This window comes from Ipomoea triloba, chromosome 9, assembly GCF_003576645.1.
Source record: "Ipomoea triloba cultivar NCNSP0323 chromosome 9, ASM357664v1".
Taxonomy (NCBI): domain Eukaryota; kingdom Viridiplantae; phylum Streptophyta; class Magnoliopsida; order Solanales; family Convolvulaceae; genus Ipomoea; species Ipomoea triloba.
This window is the reverse complement of record NC_044924.1, coordinates 25,724,750-25,741,948: the sequence shown is the minus strand read 5'-3', so window position 1 is coordinate 25,741,948 and position 17,199 is coordinate 25,724,750. Positions and strand designations below refer to the sequence as shown.

General features: G+C 30.7%; 2 protein-coding genes across 7 annotated transcripts; both read left to right on the top strand.

Moving 5' to 3' along the window:
- The first annotated feature begins 3,888 nt into the window (after positions 1-3,888).
- LOC116029032 (protein SIEVE ELEMENT OCCLUSION B-like) lies at positions 3,889-8,269 on the top strand. 6 transcript variants are annotated; one of them, XM_031270911.1, is made up of 8 exons: positions 3,889-4,033; positions 4,173-4,265; positions 4,537-4,954; positions 5,215-5,285; positions 5,395-5,534; positions 6,171-6,761; positions 6,970-7,083; positions 7,334-8,269. In XM_031270911.1, the coding sequence occupies exons 3-8, from the start codon at positions 4,797-4,799 to the stop codon at positions 7,982-7,984; spliced, it is 1,725 nt and encodes a 574-aa protein (XP_031126771.1). In that variant the 5' UTR covers positions 3,889-4,033; positions 4,173-4,265; positions 4,537-4,796; the 3' UTR covers positions 7,985-8,269. The 6 variants fall into 6 exon arrangements, with proteins under 6 accessions (XP_031126771.1, XP_031126769.1, XP_031126768.1 ...); XM_031270909.1 differs by having other exon boundaries at positions 3,889-4,095; positions 4,646-4,954; XM_031270908.1 differs by having other exon boundaries at positions 3,889-4,095.
- Positions 8,270-10,650: 2,381 nt separating this feature from the next.
- Positions 10,651-15,310, top strand: LOC116029822 (protein SIEVE ELEMENT OCCLUSION B-like). Its single transcript, XM_031271862.1, has 8 exons — positions 10,651-10,845; positions 10,923-11,015; positions 11,173-11,588; positions 11,802-11,872; positions 11,987-12,147; positions 13,391-13,981; positions 14,103-14,216; positions 14,462-15,310. Exons 1-8 carry the CDS (start codon positions 10,714-10,716, stop codon positions 15,110-15,112), a joined length of 2,229 nt encoding a protein of 742 aa, XP_031127722.1. The 5' UTR covers positions 10,651-10,713; the 3' UTR covers positions 15,113-15,310.
- Positions 15,311-17,199: the final 1,889 nt, after the last annotated feature.

Sequence of the window (17,199 nt, the reverse complement as noted above, 5' to 3'; positions counted from 1 at the left end):
ATATGACATCTATCATGTTTTGGTCCCCAATTTGGTTTCAATATCTTGATCACCTACCTTTAGTTCGTATCTACCTCCACTTTATTATCAATTGTTTGGACTAAATAACTATATCTAGTTGTTAGTCAACTAGACTCTTGTGCCTAATATAAAGCCTATATATTGATGAGATATGGGATATACATTATATAGCACCTTTAGTTTACGGTCATCATGCTGCTCAAAAAAATACCAATACACCATTTAGGTTTCTGACTCAAGTATGAGACAAAATGACTAAGGATGTGTTAGGTTTGGACATGGGAATCGGAATCAGTATGGGTATCAAATACTTGGTGAGGTTAATGGGTTTTGGTGAAAGTATTTTACATGTTTGGTAGTAGGGTGGAATGAGAATGATTATTAATTGTTGGGAAAGAAATGAGGAAGAGAAATGAAACCTTTATTTAATAAGAGTGTGGATTTTTTAATTAATGGGGTATTCCAAACCCATAATAGTATTCTAAAAATATGTCAACTAAACAAAAACAATCACTTTGATATCCATACCTTATACCAAAACCTGTCAACCAAACACACCCTAACATTATTCTACAGGTCTACCATTTAAGAGGCAACACAACTAAGAACACATCAACTATTCATCGTATTTAAGTTTACTGAGCTAATCGTTAGATTATAGATATATCAAACATTTAGTATCAGAGCAATTAATAATCTCTGCCTGATTGATTGTTTTGTCTAAAATCAACATTAATTTTCATATACATTAAGTTTTTGTATATGTTTGTGTGCCTACCTTTCAATTACAATCCATTAATTTAATTATTCAAAATATGCATATAAATATATTTTCGAAAAATAATTTAATAGTGCAATTTGGCAGTTGTCTTTAAAACCTATTTCGGATAACCTTTTAAAGATTTCTGTTTGGGCCTATCTTGATGAGTCTCACCATTATTGGTTGATACTTTATGATAATTGTAGCACTATTTTGAGTACGACATATAACATGTTTATTAAGTTTTAATTATTATTGACTATCATCATACTTTGTTAATAGTATTTATTGTTAGTAATAATATTAAATTTTGAGGCAGTTAATGTGGATACATGAATACTTCATGAAAAAAAAAAAAAAAAAAAACCTCTATAAGCATTTAATTTAGGGGGAAAAAGTGATATTTTTCCTTTAGAGAAAATTGTAATTTATGTCCTAGCTTCCGTAATATGTCAATTATCAATGTCACTCCTGAATTATTAGTTGAGTAAATGTTGCCCCTCAATTTTCAAAACAATACATATATTACCCCTCCCAAGTGCAAATGTTGCACCTCAATTTTCAAAACGGTACATATATTGCACCTCCCATACGGCACGGGAGGGGCAATATATGTACCGTTTTAAAAATTGAGGGACAACATTTACACCACTAATAATTCAAGGGTGACATTAATAATTGACATATTATGGAGGGGCATAAATTACAATTTTGCATTTCCTTTAGAGTCATTTCCATCTTTGGTCCTACTGTTATTGGGGCGTTGCCAATTTTAGTCCACTTCATTAATTTTTGCCACAATGTGGCCAGTCTTATTTAGTCATTGCCACTTTTAGTCCACCGTTAAAATTTTCGTCAAATGGTCGTCCAAAACAGGGGTATTTTTGGTCTTTTCATGCTTTGGTCATCTTCTTGACCTTTTGCAGTGGGTTTCCTTACACATTTTCATCCAATAAAGAGGTCCGGCGAAAGCCATGTGAGCCACATTACAAAGCCATGGCTTTCGCCGGACCTCTGCATTGGATGAAAATGTGTAAGGAAAACCACTACAAAGGGTAAAGGAGATGATCAAAGCATGAAAAGGCCAAAATACCCATGTTTTGGACGGTTATTTGACAAAAATTTTAACGGTGGACTAAAAGTGGCAAGGACTAAATAAGATTGGTCGCAATGTGGCAAAAATTAATGAAGTGGACTAAAATTGGTAATGCCCCAATAACTGTAGGATAAAAAATAGAAATGACTCTTTCCTTTATATAACAATTAATTAATTGCATAGATTTTACTTGTTAATCATTCAGTCCCTAATATTGTAAGATTATACCACATGCATTAAGTTTCATCAAAACGTAGAATTACATTTATATTGTCAATTTGTGTAATATGTGCCATCGAATGATTAATTATTTAATAGAAAATTGTGTCTTGAAACATTAAGGAAGGTGTATGTATAGTAATCTATGCTATACTTGGCAAAGTTACTTAATTTAATTTGAATTGATTGACTAGTTGAGTTGAGTTGTATTATACACTTACATTGAACTTTTATAGTTTTAGATATTGTGGTTTGTGATCAAATAAGCTCATGCATTAAATGCATTGGTTCAATCAAAGTGCAATTGGGAACTTTTTTATTCAAACTATTTAATTGAAATTTATGGAAAAAAAGAGTTAATTCTATTTTTGATCCTAGATTTATAGGTGGCTATCCACTTTTAGTCTTTTTTTATCAGAACATTCACATTTGGTCATAGTATTATTGTGGCATGACCATTTTTTGTTCTCCGTCAACAAAATCGTTGAAATATCGTTAAATACAGAGACATTTTGATCATTTTTATACAATGTGAGTTGTCCCCGTTATATTTTTAATTTTATTTTTTTGAAAAAATTCATAATTAAAGACCGCAATGGTTTTGTATTTAACGACATTAAAGCTGTTTTGTTGATAGAGGACCAAAAATGGTCATGTCACAATAATACTAGGACCAAATGTGGATGTTCTAATAAAATAGGATTAAAAGTGGATAGCCACCTATAAATCTAGGACCAAAAAAGAAATTAACTCGGAAAAAAATATAAGAATGATATTTCTTTTAATTTACAAATAAAACTTGTGGCTTGAGTTATGTAAGTTTGTTTCATGGTGCATCTATTTACTTATCCATGCATGGTTTCATTCAATGATTTTCTACGTACTGTTGTGAATTGAAGATCGAGAATGTGGAATATATTTGTGCAATTAAGACAAAAGTGATTTATCTTGGTAATGCATTTTTTACACTTCCCTCCTTATCTTTTTCACTTTGCTTTTTTGTTTTGTTTTTTTTTTTTGCACACTTTATTCTTGTGACACTTTATTCTATCTATATTATACATTGAGTGCATAAGAAGCAATAAACAATAGCATATAATTTTTTCCAAATTTTATAATGAGAAGAAGGAAGTGGAAAGGATTAAAAATGTCTTATTTTAGAGCATATATATAATTCTTTACTTCTTGTATGTGTACTTGTTTTCCGTTTCTTTTGTGTGAGACACATCATGACCATGCAATCAAAGTAAAAGATTAAATGTCTTCTATAATAAGGGACTAAAAAATGCTTATACTTGATTGCTCCTCCCAAGAATTATATATCCTCCATCTTATTGACCAAGTAAAGAATCATTATTCTTAGGGATCTGTGTACTAAGTGGTTCGTCGTCGTCTGAATTGATGTCACGATTGAAGGCGACAGCGTTAGAGTAAAATATGTTATGTATAATTTCTAACTTTTGTAAAGAGAATACATAATATGCTTTTAATTTGTATTAAAGACGAAAGGAAATATTATAATTTCTACTCATTTTTTAAAGGCAAGTACCTCCTTTTTTTTTAAACAAAATAAAAATAAAAATGTGTAATTTATTGTAAATTAAACAAATAACATTAAGCCAATGACCTTATGGTCTAGTGACATTATTGACTCTGTGTGCTTCAGTAGGTTTAGTATTAACAGAATCAGTAGTACTAAAAAGAAACAAATAAAATTATTTTCTTTACAACTTGATGTACTATATATAGATCGTGATGGTGAATGAATACACATACCATTCTTATCATTGTGTTCACAAGCCAAAATCTTTTTAGTTTTCCCAAATCACATTTAGCTTGGCTGCGCTTTTTTCATTAACTTCAATTCAACATGGCAAACTTTCATATTGATGAGAATGCTATGATGGAGTTAGTTTGTGCAACTCATAATCCTGACGGTACAAACTTCAATTCTAATGTTGTTCTTAGTGCAATTGAGACAATTCTTAACTCAGAAAAGGTTAGTTAACTTGTTTATCAGTATTATATTGTATTTGAATAAGAAGTCCTTAATGCATTTTCATTTTGTCGATGTAGGTGGTGGATAAAGTAGCCACGGAAGATATGCTCGAGGAGTTTGATCTCAAATTTAGGGAGCTTTCTTTAAAAATACAGCACCTTTGTTTTGAGGTATGGTTCTTGACATTTGAATGGTGGTTAATGATCTTTGCATTTTTTTTTTAGTACTATTGACTCTGTTACAATGTAGTATCTGTTCATAGCTACTTTCTCAACCAAATGAAGCCACTAGACCACAAGGTCTTTGACATGATCTTTGCATTTAAAGCTAGCATTATGGAATTTCATCAATATGATGCCCATAATGTTTTAATTTGTTTAATGTTATTTTATTCAATATATAGTATTCGTTATTTTTGAATTATTATATTCTTGTTTCTAGCTAACATCCAAGTCATCAAGTATCATAGATAGACACCTTACCACAATATGTCTATTAAGCATATTATCAGCATATTCATGGGAGGCAAAGATGGTGCTAATGCTTGCAGCCTTTTCCATTAGCTATGGGAAACTCAACATCTTTTCTCGACAACGCTATAGGAAAGGGTTTACACAAAGCAATTGGTAATCGTCACACAAAGCGCAAATCCAACAGCATCTAATGACCCAAACCCAAATGATAATTTGATAAAGTGTGCCATGGATCTCACCAAATGCATTGTTGAGATCAATCAATCGTCATCGTATTCTTTGCCCCAATCAATCATTTCGGTATTACCATTTGCTAGCTATTGGGTTGGTAGAAGCATTGCTTGTACTGTGGCCTATTGTGCTTGTCTTCCTATGGCAAACATCAAGTAAGATTTAAATTATGATATTTTATGGTGGTATTGCACAATTCTTCTTAACTAATGTAGTTCATTATTTATTATTAAATGCTGACATATTACGTATTCTCTTCTCAATTATATTAATACTATACAATTGGATTATTAGTAAAAAAATTAAATATAAAATTATTATTTTGAATTGTATTATTCTCAATGATAAGTAATACAACAACTTAATTACTTAGTCGTGATTATTTCATGTTTAAGCGTGATTATTGATTTTTCAGGTTTGAAAGTGAACTCAACATTATAACTACCAAAATCAAGGATATACTCACCACTTGTTCCCCAGCACTAGGTTTGTTTCATATCGATCACACATAATTTTTACATGCCATGAGTACATAGTGTTTATATACGTTGTGCCAAAACTAATGTATTTAAAATATTTTTTTTTTCTTTCATAGAAGCGAAGAGAGCAGACGAATCTTATCAAGCATTACAACATGCTTTATTTAACAACTCTTCCGATAAATTGACAGTATTAAAGTTAATATTAAATGTCATTGATGATAATGAGATTTCACATTTTATGTGGATCGGCAGGGTAAGATTATAAACATTGAACAATTAATGATGTTCATCACTTCCTGTTGTTATAACTTTAAAAGCCAATAAAACACATTTCACTTTTCATTGTTGTTGCATCATCTTTAGTCTTTACCGTCAATGAAAAATTTCTTATCATCCACTTCCTTAAAAAATAATAATTTAAAAATATGATGATCAAGTTCAAAATCAAAGTTTCTTTATGTGAAAAAAAATGTATTTTAACAACCACACTACTCCAATAACTTTGTAAAATAAACTCTACAGTGATCTTTTCTAAACATTATTTGGCAAGATGAAAATAATTAGGTATCTTTCTCTGACTGTATTTATATTACTCCGTATTTAAAATAAATATAAAATGTATGTGTGTAAGTTTTGTTTCCTTTTTTTTTTTTTTGTTTTACAATTGAAAGAAAAAATATACTTATTTACTTCTGTTATTTCGAATAATAACATTTTAACATTATTAGTTTACATGTAGATTTGATGCGATTAAGATGACATATATGGGATGTTGTAGGTTTATGGTGCAGACAACCGTGCATATATACAGTCCATTCCTCATATGTTTGACAGTGGAAATTTTATATGCTTCTGATATTTATTTTGGGTTTTAACATTTTTTTATCAGCGTCATGAGACAATTGGATTAAATTATTTTGATGAGGATAAAAAAGTGGCTCTGCTACTAACATCAGGCCTTGACATCTCTAATGAGAGGATTCAGTTTCTCAATGCCTTTTACTACTATCCAAGGTCAACTCCATATATACTTTGGATTCCAATTCTGAATGATCATGCAGCATTGTCGATTGAGCAATATGAACAATTTCGAGATAAAATGTGGTTTGAAACAATGGACGATCCAAATAAAAGGATTGCACGAAGCTTTACTAGATTTGTCAAGGAGAATCTCCTCCCTCACTTTCAGATCGGAGAGGAGCCTATCCTCGTTTCACTAGATCAACATGGAAGGATCGTTCATACAAACATGATGCACATGATTCAAACATGGAGTGATGATTATATTGAAGATAGTAAATTGAGAGTTGAGGTACGAAACAATATAATCCCTTTCATCGAAAAGGAAATGAAAGAAAGGTCTCAAGGTCTTGATAGTTTGATATTTGACATTGACGAACAAATAAGTCATTTGGCACTTGAAGTTGATAATAAGATAGATGGTTGGGCAGATCAAATTAACGATAGGCTAAATAAGCTGGTATGAAATGTTTCTCTGATACTCTCTTTCACTATAATTACATTACAAATCCTAACTTTTAACTGTAGAATTTAAAATTGAAAACAACGCATACAAATTAAATGATATGCTATTTGACCCGTAAATATTTCTCCTAAAACTCATTTCTTTTTTTAAATTGTGTCATTTCCTAACATTAATTATTTACTATGTTTTCATTGAAAATCAGAGAAAGCACTCAAATATGTACACAAGTGAAAGAGAAAACGCTCTATGGAAAAAAGAAAAAGATTGGAGTCTTGGCCTTGTGGTTGGCAAAATTGATGAAAGAGTAACATCTTGGGTATGGCCATTTTCAACTTCTTATTAGTTACAACTACATGCATGCCTACAAGACATCCTATATTGTTTTAAGCATCATTAAAGTGAACTCTGCAAAAATTTTCGAAGAAATTTAATATACAAATTGATTTTAATTCCATTGCTTATGATAATGCAATATATTGTTTAATATGTTTTTTTTCTTGTTTAAATTAAACTTTAATCCGTGACAATTATTTTTGAAATGCTTATTTCTAATTTTCTTTCACCAGATTGAGAACGAAAGGTGTTTTTTCTTATATGGAGGAAATAACATTAAATGGGTTAGAGAATTCACTTCCAAAGTACATGAAGTAACCTTCAAAACCCAGTCAAACATAAATTTGATTTATGTTGGAAAAAATGAGAAAGTAAGAGCAAGCATTGATGAAGAACACTCGAGCTATTTATTAGAAAGTCCCTACGATGCTTGGAGGTTTTGGACAAGGCTTCAAAGTGCATTATTGTCGCGAATCAATTACTTAAATGCAGCTAATTGTCACGGTGATGAGTGCGACGATGAAATTGCACAAGGGTTCAAAAAATTGTTGGGTTATGAATGTAAGGGTGCAACTATGGAAGGATGGGCAGTGTTAAGCAAACGGCAAAAGGTGGTCGTATGTGGACAAGGAGCTAAAATGTTGAGGGTCATTAATGAGTATGAGAGTTGGAAGGAAAACATAGCCCTTAAAAGCTTTGACCAAGCATTCAAAGACTACTACAACAAGACCCTGCATACTTGTTGTTCATCGAATAGCCATTCTTGTTGTGCTTTAGAATACCCAATCACCTTGAAAGAAATTCTAAAGAAAGAGAAATGTCCAGAGTGCTTTCATGATATGCAAAAGTTTGTGACTTTTACATGCTATCATGGTGACAGTTGATTACAAGCTAAGAATGATGGATGAAAAACTTCTGTATGACAAGCTAAGGCATTCAAAGACAGGCAAATGAGCAGCTTGGATGTGGTCCTCCAATTACCATCTTGTGAACCTAATTACTTCAGATTTTGGATGTGGTCCTCCAATTACCATCTTGTGAACCTAATTACTTCAGATTTTGGATGTGGTCCTCCAATTCTAGGTTTTGTTCCATCTGATTTGATTTGTATGAAGTGTTTTACTTCTATAGCTTTCATTGAAGTTTTAATTCCAAGTATTTACAGTTTATTTTGTTGTCGATATTGTAATTGAAGATATTCATTATTATCACAGCATTTCAATTTGTCATCAGCTCGGAAGAAAGTGTGTGTGTCTATATATATATAATCTGAAGTAGAAACTTGACGGAGAGAAAAATAAAATAAAAAATAAAACAAAAACTTGTGTCAAAATTACCAAAATCTGTTCTGTCAAAAGTGAAAGAAAAATTAAGGGCCAAAATTTTAACTTGTGACGGCTTAAAAATATTTTAAGAGCCAATAAAATTAAAAAAAAAATACATTTTTGGTTGCTTTGGGAGGGGATTGAGTTTTATATATATGCTAGTTTTGGGAATAATGTTGGTCTTGTTTAGTAAATAGCTTTTCAATAGAATAATGGATCCACTTTCTAGATGCCTGGAGTTCTGTATATCTATGCATGTGTGAACCACTCGCCATTGGGGAGTTAGGCGGTGTCGTGGACTTTGCAAACATTGCATCGGAGGGTACCATTGGTGAACCATATTTTTCATGAATTCTTGCATATTACTTGCGTATGTTGCTGCCTAGTCTAAATTTATTTGCATGAGTTCTAATGCTATTTGATTTGATAGAATTAGGCATGAAAAATTGAAAACATTGGAATCAGTATTAGACAACTGCCGTGAGTTACGTTTTCTAAAAACATAATAAGTATGAATGAATGTTATACCTTTCATTTATGTCCATTTTTTCTATTAAATTTTTTTGTACATTATGCTATAAATTTTTTTATGAGTACTAATAATATATAAATAATATTATATATTGGAGTTATTTGTTAGTTATTTTCTAAAATATATAAATATAAAATTTATAAAAATGTTTTGCATTATTCTTATTATTTACAATAATTTAAATATCTAAAATCTAAATAAATTTAAAATTTTAATATAAAATATTAATATTGGACACCTATTTTTTGCGCATCGTGCATAAGAAAAATTAGTTATTATATTAAGATAAATGAGAACTTGTGGCTTGAGCTATATACGTTTGTTTCATGGTGTACGTTCTATTTACTTATCATGCATAGTTTCATTCAGTGATTTAATTTTCTACTGTTGTCATGTTGTGAATAGAATGTGGAATATATTTGTGCAATTAAGACAAAAGAGATTTATCTTACTAATGCATTTTTTTTTTTTACATTTTTCTCCTTATTAACATTTTCCCCTTTTTTTATCTTTTTTTTTTTTTTTTGGGTTGCACACTTTATTCTATCTATATTATACATTGAGTGCATAAGAAGCGATAAACAAGAGCATATATATAACTTTCTCCAAATTCTATAAGGAGAAGAAGTGAAAAGGATTAAATGTATTATATAAGATCAGAGCATATAGTTCTTTACTTCTTGTATGTACTTGTTTTCCCTTTCTTTTGTCTAAGACACAACATGAACATGAAAATAAAATAAAAGATTAAATGTCTTCCATAAGAAGTGAATAAAATGTTCTATGCTGGGTTATCTTGCTCCTATCTACAAACAATTATCCTCAATCTTAATGACCAAGTAAAGAATCATTTTTCCCTAGACTTTTAGCATAGTGGTTAGTTGCATTACTTGGTGTCATGACTGAATGTGACGGTGTAGGAGTCTGAATTCCAGTGAAAATACGAATGGACAAAATGTTCAATATGATGGAAAGTGTGGATTGAATTCCTTGTGTACATATAAAAACCAGAGTCTGGCCAGTGGGTTGATTGCGCGACTCGTTATTTACCTCTATAGTGGCTTAATTAAGGGACTGGGTGAGATGAATCAAGTGGAAATGATAAAAAAAATCTTTATTAGTTTAATTGTTTTTATTTTCCTTTATTTTTGTCTAAGACACAACAAACTAAAGGGTTATATTAAATAATGTCTTTTATAAGAAGGGACTAAAAAGTTATATAAATGATTGCTCTTAAATTAGTACATATTATCTCTCGCCTTAGTGATTAAGTCAAGAATCATTTGCAATAGTTTCTCATTTAATAAATCTATATATTCTTCATATCAATTATACCTTAGCTTCCACCTTTGTTAGAGTAAAATATGTTATATATAATTTCTAAATTGTGCAAAGAGAATACATAATATGCTTTTGTATTACAGACAAAAGGAAGGTGCTGAGGGGGGCAGTATTCAGCACATTATCTTTATATTATAGGTACTTGATTTGAGTGCATAATAAGCAGGAAACAATGCAAAATATTATAATTTCTACTCATTTTTTAAAGGCAAGTATCTTTTAAAAAAAATGAAAATCTTTAATTTATTGTAAATTAAACAAATAAGACTACTTTTCTTTATAACTTTATGTAGTATATATAGATGGTGAATGAATACACAAACCATTCTTATCATTGTGTTCACAAGCCAAAATCTTTTTTGTTTTTCCAGATCACATTTAGCTTGGCTTTTTTTGTCATTAATTTCAATTCAACATGGCAAACTTTCATATTGACGAGAATTCATTGATGGAGCTAGTTTGTGCAACTCATAATCCTGATGACGGTATAAACTTCAATGCTAATGTTGTTCTTAGTGCAATTGAGAAAATTCTCAACTTTGAAAAGGTTAGTTAGCTTGTTTATTAGTATTATATTGTATGTGAATAATAAATCATCAATTCACTTTCATTTTATCGGTGTAGGCCACTGATAAAGAAGCCACCAAAGAGATGCTACAGGAGTTTGATCTCAATTATAGGGAGCTTTCATTAAAAATACAACACATTTGTTTTGAGGTATATATGGTTCTTGACATATGAATGATGGTTAATGATCTCTGCATTAATTTAAAGAATTGTGGAATTCAATATGATGATCATAATGCTTTGTTTATTAATGTTCTTTTATTCGATCTATAGTATTTCGTTGGTTTTGAATTATTCTTGTTTCCAGCTAACATTCAAGTCATTAAGCATCATAGATGGACACCTTACCACAATATGTCTATTAAGCACATTATCAGCGTATTCATGGGAGGCAAAGATGGTGCTAATGCTTGCAGCCTTTTCCATTTGCAATGGAAAACTCAACATTTTTTCTCAACTACACTATACGAAAGGGTTGGCAAAGCAATTGGCAATTGTCATGCAAATAACAAATTCAACAACATCTAATGCCCCAAACCCAATTGATGATTTGATAAAGTGTGCCATGGATCTCACCAAATGCATTGTTGAGATTAATCAATCATCATCATATTCTTTGTCCCAATCAGTTATTTCGGCATTACCAATGGCTAGCTATTGGATTGGTAGAAGCATTGCTTGTATTGTGGCCCATTGTGCTTGTTTTCCTCTGATAAATATCAAGTAAGATTTAAATTATGATATATTATTATTGTGAAAGTACTCATTGCTTCTCAACTGTACTAATCAGTAGATCAAAAATATTAATTAAAAAAATACATAATTAGTATTTTGTATTATTATATATATATTTATCTTTAAAAAAGATAAGTAACACCCCTATGTATGTAATTAATAAGTATTATTGCATGTTTATAGATAATTATTGATTTTCAGGTTTCAAAGTGAAATGAACATTATAACGGTCGAGATCAAAGATATACTCTCCTCTTGTTACCCAGCACTAGGTTGGTTACATATATAGCAATATAGCATACACAAAATTTGTATGCCATAATATTTTTTTATATATTATGTCAAAAATTAAATTAAATAATGTATTTCAATTTTTTTTTATATAGAAACGAAGAAAGCAGAGGAATCTTATAAAGCACTCAAAAGTGCTTTATTTCACAACTCTTCTAATAAATTAGAAGTTTTAAAGCTAGTATTAAATGTCATTGATGAGAGTGAGATTTCACTTTCTAGAAGGTTTTATGAGGCCAAGATAAGACTGCAGTTACATTGAACAATGGTGTTCACTTCCTTTTCATCGTTGTAGCATTAAAAGTCAAATGAGGCAGAATACAAACAATATGAAATACATGTAGAAGTTCATCCACTTTCTCAGAAATTAATAGTTCGAAAAGATGATTATTATGTTCATAAACAAATTAAAATTTTCTTATGTGAAAAAAAAAAAGTACGTACTCCAACAACTTTATTTAATAAACTTTACAATATAAAAAATATAATATTATCTTTTCAAAACTTTATTAGGCAAGAAAACAATAGCTATCTAGGCGTATCTTTCTTGACTTTATTTATATTATTTATTTAAAATATATATCAAATGTGAAGTACCAAAATGAGAAATTGTAAATATAATGAACCAAAACGATTGTTACCCTTATAATTATTGCAACTTCTTTTGAATTATTATGAAATACATTTTTAGAGTTAATTCCAGCGATGGTCCTCCGACTATGTTGATTTTTCAAAATTAGTCCCCGATTTTTAATTTTGGCAATTCAGGTCCCTTGACTTTCAAATTCTTTCCAATGTTGGTCCTTTCGTCAAATTTTGGTTAAGTTGAGGTCAAATGAATGGGTAAAATTGTCCGTTCACCTGCTTAGTGTATTATTATTCATATTTCTCTTGTCCTATACGCTGTATATATTAATATAATTTCAGTCGAAGTCTCAATCGAAACTATATAATCTCAGTCAAAGTCTCTTCGACTGAGATTATATTCATACATATAGTGTATAAAATAGGAGAAATACAAGTAATAATATACTATACAGGTGAACGAACAATTTTACCCCTTCATTTGATCTCAACTTAACCAAAATTTGATGAAATGAATCAACATTGAAAAGAATTTGAAATTCAAGGGACCTAAATTGTCCGAATTAAAAGTCGGGGACTAATTTTAGAAAATCAACATAATCGAAGGACCATTACTGGAATTAACTCTACATTTTATTATTAGCATAAAAGTTTTATATCATGTCTTGAAATATGCAGGTAAATTGGTTTAACTCGAATAATAATATTTTAACATTATTATTTTACAAGTAGAATTGATGTGATGAAGAACATGGGATGTTACGTTGTAGGATTATGGTGCAGACAGCGTAACTATGCATACATATATAATAAAAATATTTTAGATCTGTGAAATGCATTCCTCATATGTTTGACAGTGGAGATTTCATATGCTTCTTTTATATTTATTTTGGGTTTTAAAATTTTTTTATTAGGACACGGAATTTGGATTAAATTTTTTTGATGATGAGAATGCAAAAGTGGCTCTGCTACTAACATCCGGCCTTGACATCTCTAATGAGAGGATTCAGTTTCTCAATAACTTTTACTTAGATTCAATGTCAACTCCATTTATTCTTTGGATTCCAATTGTGGACGATCATTTCCTGTGGTCGACTAAGCAATATAAAGAATTTAGAGATAAAATGCAGTTTGCAATGATGGATGACCCACATAAAAGGATTGCACGAAGCTTTACTAGATTTGTGAAGGAGAATCTCCTTCCTCACTTTCAGATTGGAGAGGAGTCTATTCTCATTTCACTAGACCAACAAGGAAGGATCATTCATACAAACGCAATGCACATGATACAAACATGGAGTCCTGATTATATTGAAGATAGAAAGTTGAAAGTTCAGGGACGAAATAATATAATCCCTTTCATTAAAAAGGAGATGAAAGAAAGGTCTCAAGGTCTTGATAGTTTGATATTTGACATTGACGAACAAATAAGTCTATTGGCACGTGAGGTTGATGATAAGATAGATGCTTGGACAAATCAAATTAACAATAGGATAAATGAATTGGTACGATATGTTTCTCTTATACGTACTCTCTTTCACTCTAATTACACATCACCAATTTTTTTTCTCTAAATTGTGTCATTTCGTAACACTAATTATTTACTATGTTTTCATTGAACATCAGAGAGAGCACTCAAATATGTACACAAGTGAAAGAGAAAACGCTCTATGGAAAAAAGAAAAAGATTGGAGTCTTCGCCTTGTGGTTGGTGAAATGGACAACGAAGTAACATCTTGGGTATGGCCATTTTCCACTTCTTATTAGTTACAAGTACATGCATGCCTACAAGACGTCCTATATTGTTTCAAACATCATAAAAATGAACTATGCAAAATTATTTGAAGAAATTTAATATAACAAATTGACTTTAATTAATTCCATATGCTTATGCAAATACAATACTGTTTACTATGTTTTTTCTTGTTTAAACTTTAATTTGTAACAATAATTTTTTGTAATGCTTTCTTATTTTCTTTCATCAGATTGAGAAAGAAAGGTGTATTTTCTTATATGGAGGAAATGACATTAAATGGGTTAGAGAATTCACTTCCAAAGTACATGAAGTAACCTTAAACACCGAGTCAGACATAGAGTTGATTTATGTTGGAAAAAATGAGAAAGTAAGAGCAAGCATTGATGAAGAACACCCGAGCTATTTTTTAGAAAGTCCCTACCATGCTTGGAGGTTTTGGACAAGGCTTCAAAGTGCGTTATTGTCGCGAATCAATTACTTAAATGCAGCTAATTGTCACGGTGATGAGTGCGACGATGAAATTGCACAAGGGTTTAAAAAATTGTTGGGTTATGAATGTAAGGGTGCAACAATGGAAGGATGGACATTGTTAGGCAAAGGGCAAAGGGTGATTACATGTGGGCAAGGAGCTAAAATGTTGAGGGTCATTAATGAGTACGAGAATTGGAAGGAAAACATGTCCCTTAAAAGCTTTGAGCAAGCATTCAAAGACTACTACAACAAGACGCTGCATACTTCTTGTTCACCGAATAGCCATTCTTGTTGTGCTTTTGAATACCCAATCACCTTGAAAGAAATTCCAAAGAAAGAGAAATGTCCAGAGTGCTTTCATGATATGCAAAAGTTGGTGACTTTTACATGCTATCATGGTGACAATTGATTACAAGCAAAGAATGATGGATGAGAAACTTCTGTATGGCAAGCTAAGGAATTCAAAGGCAAATGAGCAGCTTGGATGTGGTCCTCCAATTACCATCTTGTGAACCTAATTACTTCAGATTTTGGATGTGATCCTCCAATTCGAGGTTTTGTTCCATCTGATTTGATTTGGATGAAGTATTTACAGTTTATTTTGTTGTCAATATTGTAATTGAAGATATTCATTATTATCACCCCATTTCAATTTGTCATCAGCTCGGAAGAAAGTCAAAAAGTGTGTGTGTCTATATATATATATATAATCTGAAGTAGAAACTTGACGGAGAGAAAAATTAAATAAAAAATAAAACAAAAACTTGTGTCAAAATTACCAAAATCTATTCTGCCAAAAGTGAAAGAAAAATTGTTAAGGGCCAAAATTTTAACTTGTGGCGGCTTAAAAATATCTTAAGGGCCAATAAAATAAAAAATACATTTTTGGTTGCTTTGGGAGGGGATTGAATTTTATATATATGCTTGTTTTGGGAATAATCTTGGTCTTGTTTAGTAAATAGCTTTTCATTAATTAGAATAATGGATCCATTTCTAGATGCCTGGATTTCGCTATAGCAGGGGGTTATGCAATCACAAATTAAAGCTTTTATGACCTCTATGTATATATGTAAGTGCAAGCATTTGATGTGAGCAAGATTATATCTATGCGTGAACCACTCGCCATTGGGGAGTTAGGCGGTGTCGTGGACTTTGCAAACATTGCATCGGAGGATATCATTGGTGAACCATATTTTTCCATGAATTCTTATATATGACTTGTGTATGTCGGTGTCTAGTCTAAATTTATTTGCATGAATTCTGAAGATATTTGATATGATAGAATTTGGCATGAAAAATTGGAAACTTTGGAATCACTATTAGACAACTGCCGTGAGTGTTCATTAAGATAATAGGAACTTGTGGCTTGAGCTATATACGTTTAATTAAGACATGAAGAGAATGTGGAATATATTTGTGCAATTAAGATAAAAGAGATTTATCTGGGTAATGCATTTTTCTATTTTTTATTTTTTACATTTTTCTCCTTATTAACATTTTCACTTTGCTTTATTTTTTTGGGTGCACACTTTATTCTATCTATATTATACATTGAGTGCATAAGAAGCGATATACAAGAGCATATGTATATAATTTTCTCCAAATTTTATAATGAGAAGAAGTGAAAAGGATTAAATGTATTATATAAGATCAGAGCATATAATTCTTTACTTCTTGTATGTACTTGTTTTCCCTTTCTTTTGTCTAAGACACAACATGAACATGAAAATAAAATAAAAGATTAAATGTCTTCTATAAGAAGTCAATAAAATGTTCTATACTGGATAATTATCTTGCTCCTACAAAGAATTATCCTCAATCTTAATGACCAAGTAAAGAATCATTATCCCCTAGACTTTTAGCGTAGTGGTTAGTTGCGTTACTTGGTGTCATGACTGAATGTAGGAGTCCGAATTCCAGTGAAAATACGAATGGACAAAATGTTCAATATGATGAAAAGTGTGGATTGAATTCCTTGTGTACTTATGAAAATCAGAGTCTAGCTAGTGGGTTGATTGTGCGACTCGTAATTTACCTCTATAGTGGCTTAATTAAGGGACTGGGTCCTGTGAGTTTAGAATTAGTTTGGCGAAACTGAGATCATCTAATAAGTATTAAATAAGAGAAAAGTAAAGAATCATTATCAACAATTTCTCATTTAATAAATCTATATACACTAGTACAAAATAGGTAATATGAGTCTGAAATTCAAGACAATCTGATGCCACTTTGCGTCTGAAGTAACATCAGACGCCCTCCGATCCTACACTAGATCATACGTAGATTGTCATTTAAAGAAAAATGGCGTGGACAATCTGCGTCCTATTCTGTATGATATTCCACCTTAATTAGGTTTGTTTTGAGAATAAACTATGATATTATTTTTACCTTTTGTAAAGGCAACATAAAATATGTTTGTCTATTGAAGACAAAAAGAAAGGTGAATATATATATATATATATATATATATATATATATATATATATATATATATAG

What these genes read in the sequence shown, in the direction of transcription:
- LOC116029032 (XM_031270911.1), top strand. Translation starts at nt 4,797, where the DNA reads ATGGATCTCACCAAATGCATTGTTGAGATCAATCAATCGTCATCGTAT. An exon ending in ACGATAGGCTAAATAAGCTG is followed by an intron (nt 6,762 to 6,969) that starts GTATGAAATGTT and finishes ATTGAAAATCAG; the next exon opens with AGAAAGCACTCAAATATGTA. An exon ending in ATGAAAGAGTAACATCTTGG is followed by an intron (nt 7,084 to 7,333) that starts GTATGGCCATTT and finishes TTCTTTCACCAG; the next exon opens with ATTGAGAACGAAAGGTGTTT.
- LOC116029822 (XM_031271862.1), top strand. Translation starts at nt 10,714, where the DNA reads ATGGCAAACTTTCATATTGACGAGAATTCATTGATGGAGCTAGTTTGT. An exon ending in TACAACACATTTGTTTTGAG is followed by an intron (nt 11,016 to 11,172) that starts GTATATATGGTT and finishes TCTTGTTTCCAG; the next exon opens with CTAACATTCAAGTCATTAAG. An exon ending in TTTCCTCTGATAAATATCAA is followed by an intron (nt 11,589 to 11,801) that starts GTAAGATTTAAA and finishes ATTGATTTTCAG; the next exon opens with GTTTCAAAGTGAAATGAACA.